Raw genomic sequence first — 16,164 nt, forward strand, 5'->3', positions numbered from 1 at the left:
TATCCTAGTCTTGAGTGTAGTAATCAGTTATTTCGACAAGTCTATGACTTCCTAAAATCATGCCTGTAAATAAGGTCCCTTCTGTTTGACATTTTGCCCATCAAAGCCATATTAGCTTTCCGCCGCCCTCCCAATCTCCGAAATATCCTTGTCAGACCATATGCTCCTTCTGTGCCTATCTCCCTACCCTATGGCTCCTATCGCTGTGACTGTATCCAAAGTCGGCCGCTGTGGTCGAGCGGTTCTAGGAGCTTCAGTCCGGAACCGCGCAACTGCTACGGTCGCAGGTTCGAATCCTGCCTCGGGCATCGATGTGTGTGACGTCCTTAGGTTAGTTAGGTTTAAGTAGTTCTAAGTTCTAGGGGACTGATGATCTCAGATGTTAAGTCCCATGGTGCTCAGAGCCATTTGAACCATTTGAACTGTATTGAATGTAAGACTTGCCCTACGCACCCTCCTAATACCACCTATAGCAGCCCTGTAATGAGAAAACATTTACTGTCAAAGGGACAGCCACCTGTGAAATTACATGTTATATACTAGCTGTTATGTACACACTGTTCAGCCTTTTACATTGGCGTGACTACCGCCAAATTATCAGTTAGCGCGAATGGGCATAGGCAGAGGATGTATACTGGCAACAAACAATATCTTGTTGCAGAGCATGCTCCACAACATGACAGCTGTGACCTTGGTGTCTGTTTCACCACATGGGCCATCTGGATTCTTCCCCCAAACACTACTTTCTCAGAACTACACAGGTGGGGACTAGAGATACATCACGTCCTTCGTTCTCGCCACCCACCTGGCCTTAATTTGCGTTAATTTCTTTGGGCTTAACATTTTTTCACAGTAACCACTCCTTTCTTCACTCAGTTTTTATTTTCTACCTATTTTCTGCCCTTTCTATTTTTCGCCCCCACCCCCCTCCCGCCCCCTCATAGCTCTATCAGATACAATGCACTTAGCTTTCCCTTCTTATTAAGTCCTGCACGATGGTTTGGCAGTAATGCCTGGTTTGCGTATTATCCTGCCTTCCACTTCTCAGATGTCAGGTTTCGAAATCTCGTCCAGTGCAGTTCCCAACAATCAGTCTTTCCTTCTCATGCCGTCCGGTAATTCTCCCATGATACGGGGCTCTAGACCACTTTTCTGAACTCTAACCCTTTTCTTGACCCTCACCAGTCCCTTTCCTCCACCCCTCTTCCTTCTCCTTCAACCCTCCTGCCGCCGCTTGGTAAGTAGATTCTTTATTTAATCAGTAACGTTATACTTTCAAAAATTACGGTAGAGTACAGCCACACCTGCAGCTGCAGCTTACAGTACACTGCTGTTACAGAGCCAGTCTCCGACAATGTCTGCTAGAAAAGTGTCATTTACAGTTGTAGAACATGAAACACTAGTGGAGATAGTGTCCTATTTTCATGTATTTTTCATATAGCCATTTCTGGGTATAAAGATCAAAACGATAAAGATGATGCTTGGAAATAAATCGGAGAATTTGTTCAGATTTCAGATAAGAATAATAATGTGTCCACCCCGTTTGTCAGATATAATAGCAATGTGCACTGCAGTTACATTTAACTTTATACAATGAGAAATAGCCATTCTAATAGCTACTATTAACCTGATTATTTTGCTGCACTACCGCTACTGCGAGGCTCTTGAAATAGTCCATGAATGACTCTCGCACAGTGTAAATTTCTATATTTGCAAAAGCGCACTCCCTTAACGAGTGGTATACGATTTTTAGATGGTGATGGCTCAGTTTTATCCACGTCGAAATATGGTTTTCTGTTGCTCTACAGAAAATAACCCTAGGTATATTGTGTAGACAAGATGTTACAATGACTAAATTCACTGTTATATCAGGATTTCCAGCAATCTGCAAAAAAAAAAATGCGCACTATCTAACAAAGCACAGACCCTTTCAGACATTCTACGAACTCGGCAGAGCCGGTAGTTAAAAATTGGTTTCTTGTTCTAGACCCTTGGTGCTGGTCGAGAAGATGGTTTCATCATGTTTGCACTCAATCGAAACACAGTAGCCATCCTCACGCTCAGTGAGCAAGGCACCACTGTGACAATGTAGGGAGACGTTTCTTGGGGATATAGGCCGCGTCTGGCAGACGGTCCGCAAATACACTCCTGGAAATGGAAAAAAGAACACATTGACACCGGTGTGTCAGACCCACCATACTTGCTCCGGACACTGCGAGAGGGCTGTACAAGCAATGATCACACGCACGGCACAGCGGACACACCAGGAACCGCGGTGTTGGCCGTCGAATGGCGCTAGCTGCGCAGCATTTGTGCACCGCCGCCGTCAGTGTCAGCCAGTTTGCCGTGGCATACGGAGCTCCATCGCAGTCTTTAACACTGGTAGCATGCCGCGACAGCGTGGACGTGAACCGTATGTGCAGTTGACGGACTTTGAGCGAGGGCGTATAGTGGGCATGCGGGAGGCTGGGTGGACGTACCGCCGAATTGCTCAACACGTGGGGCGTGAGGTCTCCACAGTACATCGATGTTGTCGCCAGTGGTCGGCGGAAGGTGCACGTGCCCGTCGACCTAGGACCGGACCGCAGCGACGCACGGATGCACGCCAAGACCGTAGGATCCTACGCAGTGCCGTAGGGGACCGCACCGCCACTTCCCAGCAAATTAGGGACACTGTTGCTCCTGGGGTATCGGCGAGGACCATTCGCAACCGTCTCCATGAAGCTGGGCTACGGTCCCGCACACCGTTAGGCCGTCTCCCACTCACGCCCCAACATCGTGCAGCCCGCCTCCAGTGGTGTCGCGACAGGCGTGAATGGAGGGACGAATGGAGACGTGTCGTCTTCAGCGATGAGAGTCGCTTCTGCCTTGGTGCCAATGATGGTCGTATGCGTGTTTGGCGCCGTGCAGGTGAGCGCCACAATCAGGACTGCATACGACCGAGGCACACAGGGCCAACACCCGGCATCGTGGTGTGGGGAGCGATCTCCTACACTGGCCGTACACCACTGGTGATCGTCGAGGGGACACTGAATAGTGCACGGTACATCCAAACCGTCATCGAACCCATCGTTCTACCATTCCTAGACCGGCAAGGGAACTTGCTGTTCCACGTCCGCGTCCACGTCCACGTCCGCATGTATCCTGTGCCACCCAACGTGCTCTAGAAGGTGTAAGTCAACTACCCTGGCCAGCAAGATCTCCGGATCTGTCCCCCATTGAGCATGTTTGGGACTGGATGGAGCGTCGTCTCACGCGGTCTGCACGTCCAGCACGAACGCTGGTCCAACTGAGGCGCCAGGTGGAAATGGCATGGCAAGCCGTTCCACAGGACTACATCCAGCATCTCTACGATCGTCTCCATGGGAGAATAGCAGCCTGCATTGCTGCGAAAGGTGGATATACACTGTACTAGTGCCGACATTGTGCATGCTCTGTTGCCTGTGTCTATGTGCCTGTGGTTCTGTCAGTGTGATCATGTGATGTATCTGACCCCAGAGTTCTGTGTGTTTCTTTACTGTCCGACTACTCATCCAAGTTGCCCCCGTAGCCACAGGCTGGGTGCTGGTCATAAAAGAGCCGACTCTGGACAGCCGAGTCTCCAGGCACTTGGGAGGGTGGAAGTTGTGGAACGTTCAGCTCGTTTTTGAGGATGTGCCGCCACGACTTTCTGGCACCAGGACAGGGAGTTGTTGAACCGCCCCCTGTCGCGCAGCGTGCAGTACATTTTTAAATGGTCACAGCCCGGAATAACAGACAGATTGGGAGTCAAATGGCTCTGAGCACTATGTGACTTAACTTCTGAGGTCATCAGTCCCCTAGAACTTAGAACTACTTAAACCTAACTAACCTAAGGACATCACACACAACCATGCCCGAGGCAGAATTCGACCCTGCGACCGTTGCGGTCGCGGGGTTCCAGACTGTAGCGCCTAGAACCGCTCGGCCACCTCGGCCGGCTTTGGGAGTCAGGGCGCCATTTTTTCCAGGAAATTGCAACTTGAGTTAACTCGCGCTGGTCAGAGCCCAACATTTTTCGAGAGTGGGCGTCTGTACTACATTGTCATTTTGTTTAAATTTGCCTAATTCAGAAACCACCTGGCGGATTAACAAACATTTCTGGAGAGGAAAGGCAAGGTTCTTATGCATCTTCCCATTGGGAGCTCATACAATAGCCTTGCATGTTGGCGGATAGACGGTTTGTGACGGCTTCTCCGCGTAGAGCACTGAGGAGAGTCGCTCTTGGATTCCACTCGTCTGTGCGGAGCGTCACTCGCCATCAATCTGCTGAGGGCATTTCTTCACGGCACGACTTCTGAGGCATTTCGACAGCAGCTGTTACGTCATCCCCTAAAATTACCCAGAGTGCAGTCCGCGGCCTCGTACAACCACATGATGATAAGCTCATGAGGCAAAACAGATCGTGGGTTGATAGGGCTGACTAGTACAAGGTATGGTTGCTCTAAATTTGAGGGGATCTTGTCGCAAATTACGCTATACACGTTGGTTCGCTTGTATATATTTTCCTTTTCCACTTCATGATGGATACCGTCATCATGCCCAGTTCCAAATCGTGTGTTTAATTCTTTCCGGTGGAACGCGAGTTAGTACCAGATGCTTCCCTTACCCTTCCAACAGACTTTGCCACCCAGTATTGATTTACTGTAACTGAATTTTGTACGAATTCTGTGATCCAATTTCTCTCTTACTTTTGGCTTATAGAAGTTGACATTTTATACAAATCATGTTTAGGTTTTCCTTGTGAATTTTATGTGAATAAATGTTGGTCAAAGTGAATCCATCTTTAATTTCGGTAGTTAGATGAACTCCTTAATTACTTTGAGTAGTATTGATTTTTTCAAGGACCACACTCATGACTAATTTTTCAGGGCCATTAATTTCCCAATTGTTTCCGTTGTGCACAGTTTGGCGTATTACATCTGATTTGGTGGCGAGAGATACGCATATCGAGGGGATTACCCAATTCAGATCAGAGGCATAGCTTCTCTGTAGCCATAGCCCAGTGGCATCTTGAATTCCAAACTTGACTCCAGACGAATCTTGCAAAGTTATATTCAATAATCAGAAATAGTCAACTTAATTTCAGAAACTCTAATTAGTGAAGAACAGACAGGATTTACGTAAGTAAGATCCATCACAGATTGTTCTTTCACTCTCCAAGAAGTAACAGAGAAAAGACAAGAATATAGCATACAAGTAAACATATCATTTAAGTATTTGGTCACAGCAGCTGACATTGTGAACAGAAACAAAATTTGGATTGTATGGAAAGCAGTGGATACTCCAGAAAGTTAGTAATGGTCATAAAAAGCCCACAAAGAGTAAAAAATTATAATTAATACATATGAAACAAGAACACAAGAAATTTCAATAAACAAAGGAATATGAAAAAGATGTCCAATATCAAACACTCTTTGTAATATACTGCACATTAATGATATAAACCTAAACTGGAGGCAACACATGCAAAAATGTATTAGAATATCAAACGACGCCTCGTTAACAGTTTTAGTCCATGCAGAATGCGTCTGAATAGTGTAACAAAAAAATACGACGTACAAGCGCCACCTGAATTACCTTTGTAAACTATGTAATGTTATCTTTTCTAAAAACAAGACTGAAGTGATGGTGTTCTGGGGAAAAGATCTGGTCCAGTCCAAAATTATTGTGGATGATGTGGTTTTAGAAAAATGTACTCTTTCAGTTATCTGTCACGTCAAATTTACCTAGACAGTAATGAAGATCTAGATTCGCTAGATCTGAAAATGTATGTGGCACCATTCATAATATATTTAAAAACAAAATCAGGCAAGAAATGAGAGTAAAATTTCATATAATCAGCTCTACAAATACTTCTTCACGGGAGACAATGCTAGGTACCTACAAAAAGAATATTTGCTAAAATACAAAGTGCATAAATGAAATTTCTAAGAAGAAAACAAGGCTGCTCTAGAATAGCCCTCACAAAAAACAAAACAGCCTGACAAGAATTAAAAAAACAGAGCAATCTGAAAGATAACCACATTCCGCCACCTACAATAAGTACATACAATAATGGACAGTAAACGCCTTCCGAAAGTAGCTTTATCATAAAACTGGCACAAGAAGAGATGTTGTAAGATATAAGAACACACGAAGAGACAATTTGAAGAGATGGGACAGGCTCAATGGCTAATCCATGAAGTGCAGAAGAAGAAGTAGAAGAAGGAGGAGGAGGAGGAGCAGAAGAGGCAAAAGAGGAAGTAAAAATCTTATTAAAAATGCGCTTGTTAAGGCTGCAGGGAGTGCTGCCTTTTCCAGCTCCACAATGAATAGAATGAAGGAGAATGAAAATGTAGCTACAAGCACTTCCCCACGCATAAATACTTCAGAAAAGACGCAGAAGAAGGACAAGAAATTTTTTTATATTCAGTTGGTATTGACGAAGAGTTTGTCAGATGACTGACACATAATTTCCTCATGATGTATTTTCTTTATTTTAGATTGTCAGTGTAGTAGTGAGCATGAGTATACACAGAAGTTTATTCAGAGGAGAGAGGGGTGCAAAATTCTAAAATACTTATTTTTGATGCAAATGAACTGGTCAGCTCCTAGACGTGTGGTGCCTCAGGAACTATATTTCGTAGGTGAGGTTCAGCAGAATGACGAGAAATCAGTTCTAGAAATGTACGAAAATTCTGCAGTGAGTGATAACTCTGTACTCCTGACTTACGGGGAAGGAACGAAGAAAGATTAGGGTTTAACGTCCCGTCAACATCGAGGTCAGTAGATGAAGCACAAGCTCGGATTGTTTCCAGAATAGAGGGCCAGTCATCGGCCGTGCCCTACCAAAGGAATCGTGCTGGAATTTGCCTGGAGCGATTTGGGGAAATCATAGAGAAACTATATTTGTATGGCTCGACGCAGACTGGAACCATCGTCCTCCAGAATGCAAGTCCATTGTGTTAACCATTGTGCCACGTCGCTCTGTCAGATTCAAGAGGGGGCGGGGGAGGGACAAGTGACGTTGTCCACTGCGCTGCAGCTTTTACCCCTTCTTTGTTGCAAGAGATTTCCTCGTGGAAGCACATGGATGGATTTTTTCTCTTTGGTTTATCTATTATTAATACACGTATTTATTTTACGGCAGCCGCGCGGTCTACGGCGCCTTGTCACGGTCCGCGCGGCTTCTCCCGTCGGAGGTTCGAGTCCTCCCTCGGGCATGGGTGTGTTTGTTGTCCTTAGCGTAAGTTAGTTTAAATTAGATTAAGTAGTGTGTAAGCTTACGGACTGATGACCTCAGCAGTTTGGTCCCATAAGACCTTACCACAAACTTCCAATTTCACGGCACTCTAATGGAAATCTATTGACTCTGAATGACCGTATTCGTCAAATTAGTGGTCATACTGACATATCTGTTAATACGGCCGTTTGCAGACTCGCTAACTCAAGCTTAAAAATTGTGCGAGATACGTGCTTGGGCGTAGGCTTCGGCTGTCAGACCGTTACCTCCCCTGCTACGATGGAGCCGTACCCACTATTAAGATGTGCCCTCTCCATCCACGCTGTCTGTGCAAGTACAGGTCCAGTTATTTTGACCGCACACTGTTACCGTTAGCACTTATTGTGCTATAACATCCCTGCGCGTTTACAAAGCATCGTTAGCACTCACCTGCTGGATTCTTGAAACTACGCAAGCGCAGCGACAGCCTCTGTCCAGAGCGCGAGGATGTGTAGTGCGCGATACGGCCGGAGGGGAGCGCCGGTCTCGGCGGTGGCGCGTCGCAGTAGGTGGCGTTGCAGACGCACACGAAGCTCGAGTAGTTGTACCAGCGCACGGCGCACGGCTGGCCGCCTTCCACTTTGATGCCGGCGCCGGACGCAAACCACACTGCAACACACCACATAAAATCACACACACTGGCTGAGCTGCTCCCCACAAACGGAATAAATTGTTTCGACACTTTCCGCTGGCTTTACCCACTGACAATCAACGTGGTGGTTACCTGTAATGTGTGTGTGTGTGTATTTGGTACAGTCTCTTTGACTTCATGCTACGTCAGATATTGTAAACTGCGGGCTATTGAAACCATGTGCAAAAAGGTATTCCAATAATTAAACATGATACACAATGAAGTAAAAGGGTTGGTCATAAATTTATAATCATCACCAAGAAAAAATAGAGTTACATAAATAATTTTGGTTTGTTAGCAGGTATTTGTATAAAGTCCTAGCAGACATTGAAATCCCCACACCACATTGTCGTAACACGCTGATAGTGCAGCCACAACAAAATGGCACAACCAATCTGCAGTTTATCAAATCCCCATTGAAATCACCGCACTACACTATGATAGCGCGCTGCTAGAGGAGTCAAAATAATGCGTCACAGCACATCCCCAGATTATTAGTTGGCTGCTTCATCTTTTGCTTCCTCTAACAGCGTGCTGTGATACTGTGATGTTGGGTACTTCATGTACCAGGACTGCAAACATGTGCCTGCAACTAGAGAAAAATGAATTACATAACAGCCTCTTATTTAGCTACTTAGGTGGCTCACATCCCCAAGACGATAATTATCATAAAATAGCGTTTTTGGAGGTGCTAATTACAATATTCTGTTCAAAAAATGTTCAAATGTGTGTGAAATCTTATGGGACTTAACGGCTAAGGTCATCAGTCCCTAAGCTTACACACTACTTAACCTAAACTATCCGAAGGACAAACACACACACCCATGCCCGAGGGAGGACTCTAACCTCCGCCGGGACCAGCCGCACAGTCCAGGCTGCGGCGCCTTAGATCACCTTTTTTTCTTTTAACCTCATTTTGTTCGCTTTGGCTCTGAGCACTATGGTTCTGAGCACTATGGGACTCAACTGCTGTGGTTATCAGTCCCCTAGAACTTAGAACTACTTAAACCTAACTAACCTAAGGACATCACACACATCCATGCCCGAGGCAGGATTCGAACCTGCGACCGTAGCAGCAGCGCGGCTCCGGACTGGAGCGCCTAGAACCGCATGGCCACCAAGGCCGGCTTGTTCGCTTTAGTCCGTGGCATCTGCTCTGGGCGGACATGTCGTAAGGCATCCGTTTAAGTTCGTTGTTGATCGATTAACTCAGCTGTTTTTTTTGTAGTTTTTTTATTATTATTGTTACAGAGGGCATAACCCGCGCGGCACAACATTATGACGGAGTATGTATGGTGTTTAATAGCTTCTATGGATTACCACATGTTATAACTATTTAATTATTGGGACCCTTGCAGAACAATGAGTGTTAATATAATGGCAATAAATATACAGCCAACTGAAGTAGACCTATTGACCTATATGTGAACGAGTATTGTGTGTGTGTGTCTGTGTTGCGAGAGAAAAAATGTTCAAATGTGTGTGAATACCTAAGGGACCAAACTGCTCAGGTCATTGTTCCCTAGACTTTAACTTAAACTAAGTTATGCTAAGAACAACACAAACACCCATGCCCGAAGGAGGACTCGAACCTGACAAGTAGAAGGGACAGGATGACACCCATGGTACTAGAGGGATCTGTAGAGGGGCCGTGCAGTCCGTGATACGACGCCTCAAACGGCGCGGCTACTACGCTGGGAGAGAAACAGAGAAAGAGATGGGGAGGGGGGAAGTTAAACGTAGTAGAGTATAAATCACTGCAAAAGCTGAAATTCCAATCACTGCATGTGAAATGCTGTGAATTATAAGTCATCTGTATTATTTTTTTTAATGAGGAGCAATGAGGAATTAAAGTAACTGAGCATAATTATGTAAATGATTATATTTTTCAATGAGAAAATGAACTATAATAGAGAAAATAGTCTCATTCCACGTAATGAAGATACCTGGAACGTGCAAATAACCAACTGTGGCTCGAATACAGAATACAATATACATTAGCATAATATAAAAGCGAATAATTTAGTTTCTAATACCACTAAGACTAAATCATGCAGTTGCGAGTATGAGTACTCTTTGAGTAAGATGGTAACAAACATGCTGAGCACACGCAATTTTAATCACTGTCAGCCATTCTTTTTTTTATGGCATCTTTTACTGAATAATTTATCTGCAAAAGAGCTGATTCAATTTGGTCGTCAATCTGATACTGATCACACGTAATTATGGTTTTAATGCAGCTTAATCAGTCATCTTGTGCAACTGCTAAATTGAAATTTTATAGGCATGATCGAACCAGATTTTGCTACATGTAAGTGCCTGCGCTCAATTAACAAACTATGGAAATACTGTTGAGAAAAAGACCGTATTTTCGTTATTTTAACTGCAGATTTAATATTCAGTATTCATGCTTTTCGTTACAGGCACCAGAGCTTTTTACAATTACGTGTTATGGAAATTGTTTTCAGAATTTACGGTTGGGTTTCGAGATAGTAATCGCTCAAGTAAAATCAGAACTCAGAACACGGTTCTTTGGAATCAATTCTTAATAAATATAGAATTGCAGCTCACAACTTTAAATATTACTATTTTCTCCGCTAATCGTCACTGGACAGGAAAAATATATACGTAAGGACTTCGTGTACCACACGATCTCTCGTGTAACGCGAAAGATGACTATTATTAGGCTGGTGTATAGGTACGTAGGGCTTTTGTTTTGCATGTTGGTATTCCGGTTGTTATGGGTGTATTTATCGATTGTCATTTTTATTTGTAGTTCATTTCTGATATCTGCGTTTACATATTGTCATTTTATCATATGGTAACAGTCAGTGAAGCTGTTGACGCGAAGTGGAGAAATCGGAATATTTCCGACTTATTCTTCTGTTTGATTTCAGTAGACGGATGACAACAGCAGAGTCAAACAGAGACATTTTCGCCGTGTATAGAGATAATACCTTTGAACAGAGCACGGTAAGGAAATAGTTTTCGCGTTTTAAGGAGGAGCGTTTTGACTTTAGTGATTCTCTAAGTTTAGGAAGACCTTCAGGGTTTAATGAAGATCATTGAAAAGCGTTAATCCACAATTATCCACCTCATTGTACTCAAGAACTGGAAAATGTGATGAATTGTGATCATTGCACCATCGTGCGACATATACATGCAATGGAATGTTTCGAAAATCGGGTGTACGAATTGTGTGTGCCCTGAGCCAAAATCATGAAAATCAGCGAGTGGCCATATGTGCTTGCTCGTCGTCAATTGGCTCGTGAACAAAACCGATCATTTCCACCCCGAATCATTAGCTTTTTTTTTTCTTTATTGTGATTTCATTCCCCTGCCCCATATGGGCAGGGAAGGGCTGTCAGTGTCACAATCCGTTGCTCTTCAGCCGAGTGACATGACAACTTACAATAAGAATCAAATGTTACATACATAAGGCGATAAAAAAGGGGAACTTAAAACAGAGTAATTGGAGAAAATGGAGGTAAAAATAGACAGACATGGAGGCGTTCATGAGGGACAGTTAAAAAAAGTCACCAGAAAGTTAAAAAACACAGTTGGCGATTCTTAAAACACAGAGAAGACACTGAATGGACATACACAGGTTAAAAGTCGGCTACAGTATTAAAAACACTCCGGAACAACACACTTAAAACCCACTTGGAGCACACACGACGAAGAATAAAACTGCCAGGTGGGACCTGTCGAGAGAAAGGTCAGAGAGGATGGAAAAGGAGGGGAGAGAAAGGGGCAGCAGAGGAAGCGGTGGGATGAAGAGAGTAGGGGCGTCAGCGGGTACACTAAGAGGCAGGAGACACGTGGGGCAGGAGATGAAGAGGGAAAACAAGGCAGGAGGGAGTGCAGAGACACTGAAAGGGGGCACAAGAAAGGGAGGGGGAAGCCGCTCAGGAGGAGGATGGGGGAGGAGAGGGAGCCCTGAGGAGGAGGCAGAGGAGGAGGCAGGAAGATGGGGTTAGAGTTGGTAGGAAGGGTAGATGTCAGGTTCAAATGGTTCAAATGGCTCTGAGCACTATGGGACTCAACTGCTGAGGTCATTAGTCCCCTAGAACTTAGAACTAGTTAAACCTAACTAACCTAAGGACATCACAAACATCCATGCCCGAGGCAGGATTCGAACCTGCGACCGTAGCGGTCTTGCGGTTCTAGACTGCAGCGCCTTTAACCGCACGGCCACTTCGGCCGGCAGGTAGATGTCAGGGCGAAGCTCATCATCCGGGAGGGGTAGATGGTGGAAGTTGCATTGGCAAAGGAGATGGAGGATGTGTAGATGGAGAGAGGGTGGGACACAACGGTAAAGGCGCAGCAACTGGTTGGGGGTGGAGAGGAACGGAGACACCAGGGGGTGAGGGAGATCAAGGCGGCACACAATATATAGTTGTGGATGTGTTGAAGGAAAAGGAGAAGGCGGGGGAACAGGATGAGGTCGTAGAGGATGCGCATGGGGGACGGAAGGCGGATGCAGAAGGCGAGGCGGAGTGCATGACGTTCGAGGATTTGGAGGGCTTGGAGGGTTTTATAGAACCGGGGAGGGGCGGAAATCCAAGCTACGCTGGCATAACAGAGGATGGGGCGGATCAAGGATTTGTAGGTGTGAAGGATGGTGGAAGGATGCAGACCCCACGTCTGGCCGGACAGGAGTTTCAGGAGGCGGAGCCGGTTGTGAGCTTTGTTTTGGATAGTAAGGAGATGGGGAGTCCAGGTGAGGTGGCGGTTGAGTGTGAGGCCAAGGTATTTGAGGGTAGGAGTGAGGTGGATAGGACAGCCATAAATGGTGAGGTAGACATCATGGGGACAGAAGGAGCGGGTGGTGTGGCCTATGATGATGGCCTGGGTCTTGGAAAGATTGATATTGAGGAACCATGGTTGCACCAAGCGGTGAATTGGTCAAGGTGGGTTTGGAGGGTACGTTGGGACCGTTGAAGGGTAGACTAAAGGGCTAGGAAGGCGGTCATCAGCAAACTGGAGAAGATGAACATGTGGGGGAGGTTTGGGCATATCAGAAGTGTACAGGTGATAGAGGAGAGGGGAAAGGACAGAACCTTGGAGCACGCCGGCGGAGGGATAGAAAGTACGGGAGTTGGAATTGTGGATAGTCACATAGGAGGGACGACAGGAGAGGAAGGAAGCAACGAGACAGACGAAGTTGATGGGGACAGCATAGGTCAAGAGTCTGAAGAGGAGCACGGGATGCCAGACATGGTCATAGGCGTTCTGGAGATAAGGGAAACAAAGATAGCAGAGTGATGGGAGTTAAGTTGGAGGGAAAGAAGATTGGTAAGGTTAAGCAGCTGGTCGTCGGCGGAGAAGGAAGGCTGGAGGCCACTGGTTAAGGTGGCGGTGAATACGGTGAGAGAGGATGGCCTCAAGGACCTTACTGAACATGGAGGTGAGGCAGATGGGACGATAGGAAGAGGTATCAGAGGGGGTTTGTTAGGTTTAGGGAACAGCAGGACACGGGAAGTCTTCCACAGGTCGGGGTAAAATCCAGTGGTGAGGAGGACGTTGTACAGGGTAGCAAGGACAGACAGGAAGGATGGGGGGGAGTCCTTAAGGTGGCGGTAGGTGACGCCATCATGACCAGGGGCGGTGTTGCATTTGGAACGGAGGACAAGTGTAATGTCTGAAGGGGGTAACCGATCCAAGTACTGAGAGCTAGGGGCGAGCGGGAGGACAGAGGAGGTGTCAATGCGGTCAAGGACGGTGGGGAAGAGGGAGTAATCAAAATAGGGATCGTCAGGAATGGAGAAGACCTCGGATAGGTAAGAAGCAAAATGGTTAGTCTTATTGAGGTTGTCAGGAAAGGGTCGATCGTCATGGAGGATGGGGTAATGCAGGGTGGGATGGCTACCAGTAAGGTGGTGGAAGGTTGACCAGTAATTGGAGGAGTTGACAGGGAGGGTGGAGTTGAGGCGTGAGCATGTCTGGTGGCAGTCCCAGCATTTCTTTGCTGTAAGGAGGTTTTGGATGTGTCGCTGTAATTGCTGGTGGCGGGTGAGAGTATCCCAGTCCAGGGTGCAGAGGAAGGAGGGGTAGAGCCTGCAGGATTCATGCAGAAGAAGAACGGCCCATGGAGGAAGCATAGGGCGGTGAGGGTGGATGAGTTTGGTAGGGACATGAGCCTCCACAGCTTCAGTGATGGTCTTCTGAAGGAAGGAAGAGGTATGGGTGATGTCATCAGGGTGGTGAAAGACAATGGATTACTGGTAGGCATCCCAACTGGCACAGTGGTAGTCATCGACAGACTTTGGAGGGGCAACTGGGCAGGTGGCTTCAGGGGTGGGACGGGTAGAGGAGATGGTGAGAAGGACAGGGAGATGGTCACTACCAACGGGATCGAGGACATCAGTGGCAATGCGACCAAGGAGGCTGGGGGAAGCCAGGATAACATCAGGGGTGGAGTTACTTTCAGAATGGGTGTGCTGTGGGAGAGGAACAAGGTCACCATGGAGGGTGGCAAGGAGCTGAAGCCACCGGCGAAGGGTGGCAGGGTCACAGCTGTGGATGTTGAGTTCAGCGGTGATCACATATTTGGAGAAGGTATGGTCAACATGGGAAATGAAGTCAAAGGGGAGAGGAGCTGCAGGGCGGATATAAATAGTGGCACAGGTGACGGTGAGGGAGGGAAGAAATAGGCTGAGGGGAAGGTGTTCGGTCGGGTCATTGAAGAGGAGTTGTGGCCAGGCAGGGAGATGCTTCAGGTGGCCTATAGCGACCCCGCCGCTGCCTAAGGGAAGCGGATTGTCAGTGCAATGAAGCAGATAGGGGGAGGTGCGGACAACATGGTGGCGTTGGAGGAAGGTTTCATTAAGGACGAAAGAGTCCACCTGGTGCTGGGAGAGGGCATGCATGAAGAGGTGTTTGTTTGTAGGGAGGGAGCGAATGTTGAGGTATAGGAGACGATGCTGTTGACACGCCAGGAGGTTGGAGGTGGGACGGATGCGGGAAGGGGAGAGAGGGGCTTAAACGAGGGGCAAGGCGGGTGAAGGTAAAGTGGGCCTGGTTGTGAGAGTAGGTGGCATAGGTGTTTAAGTGGAAAACAGAGTGGGCGGCAAGTGAAAATGTTGGAGTGTGTGGGGGCGCTGAAAGGGGTGGATGTTCTGCAGGACGATGGTGAGGAACTGGATGATGTTTTCTGCTGCAGGGGGAGGGCATAAGGAATTGTTAGGGTGGATGGGTGGGTCGATGGGACGAACGGAGACAGTGAGTTCAGGGTTGGTGGGAGGGGGTTTGCTTTGCATTTGGAGGAATAGGTGGGGTGAGGTTCATTGCAGGTGTTGCAGGAAGGGGGGGAGGCGAGGTTGGGACACTGTTTAAGGAAGTGGGAGGCTTTACAATGGGGGCAGGTGGGTGGGTTCTTGCAGTTTTGGGTGAGGTGGTCGCTGGCAGTGGTAGGACTGAGGAGGGGAACGGGACGGGTCAACAGGGTGACAGCAGTTGAAAATCAGGGCTCCCTACATGAGGAGGTGGTCGATTGAGGAGGTGGACTCTGTAAATATACGCATGAGGAAAGAAGGACCAGAGGAGCTGTAAATACGGCGGGCTGAGCGGACTTCCAGGGCGGGGTGGGCGTTCAGTACCGCCAACACCTCAGCCTCCGTGACCACAGGGCTGAGTTTCGTGATGACGGCGGTGAGGGTCGGCATACGACGAGGCGGTTGGGGCTGACGAGGAGAGGAGGATGTAGGGAATGGGGTGAGGGATGTGTGGGGCCCAAAGGTGATGCGGGGAAGGCGCCCGAGGAGATCAGTATGGAAAGAGGGAGAGTTGATGAGAACAGAGTCTCTGCAAGGGATAAGTTGGGTGACGGGTGCACTGGGGATGTACTTCCGGATTTCAAGGGTGAGGGTGTGAGCATCCAGGAATTTCGGATCAGGGTTGGCTAGAACGAAGGTATACAGGGAGGGGGCTGGAGAGGAGGTAGGTGGGGTGGTATTCATGGTGGGGTCAGAGGGAGGTGGGGCGGGCAGTGGCTTTTTGGAAGATTTTTTTGTGGGTGTTGCCTGGGAGGAGGGATGAGGGACTGGATGGATGGGGAGGTGGTGGGAGGCAGGGCCCTCCTGAGAGGCAGTAGCACCAGGTGAGAGGGTAGGGCGCTCTGTGGCGGCGACTGGGCAGGGGAGGCGGTGGTAGTTGCAGGGGGGAGGGGGGAAAGTCGTCTCGGCGGGTGACAGGAGCGGGAGGGGGCTGGGAGCAGGGGCAGGGGCAGGAGCAGGAGCAGCAGCAGGTG

The 16,164-nt window shown here is 47.5% G+C and overlaps 1 protein-coding gene across 1 annotated transcript in view; it reads right to left on the minus strand.

Annotated features, from left to right (window-relative positions):
- The window catches only part of LOC126236431 (lysosomal acid glucosylceramidase-like), a 153,251-nt gene that overhangs the window by 83,944 nt on the left and 53,143 nt on the right, over nucleotides 1-16,164 (minus strand). The window contains exon 2 of the mRNA XM_049945733.1: nucleotides 7,673-7,891. Within this exon, the coding sequence (XP_049801690.1) occupies nucleotides 7,673-7,891 (219 nt within the window). The remainder of the gene's footprint in view (nucleotides 1-7,672; nucleotides 7,892-16,164) is intronic.

This window comes from Schistocerca nitens, chromosome 2, assembly GCF_023898315.1.
Source record: "Schistocerca nitens isolate TAMUIC-IGC-003100 chromosome 2, iqSchNite1.1, whole genome shotgun sequence".
Taxonomy (NCBI): Eukaryota; Metazoa; Arthropoda; class Insecta; order Orthoptera; family Acrididae; genus Schistocerca; species Schistocerca nitens.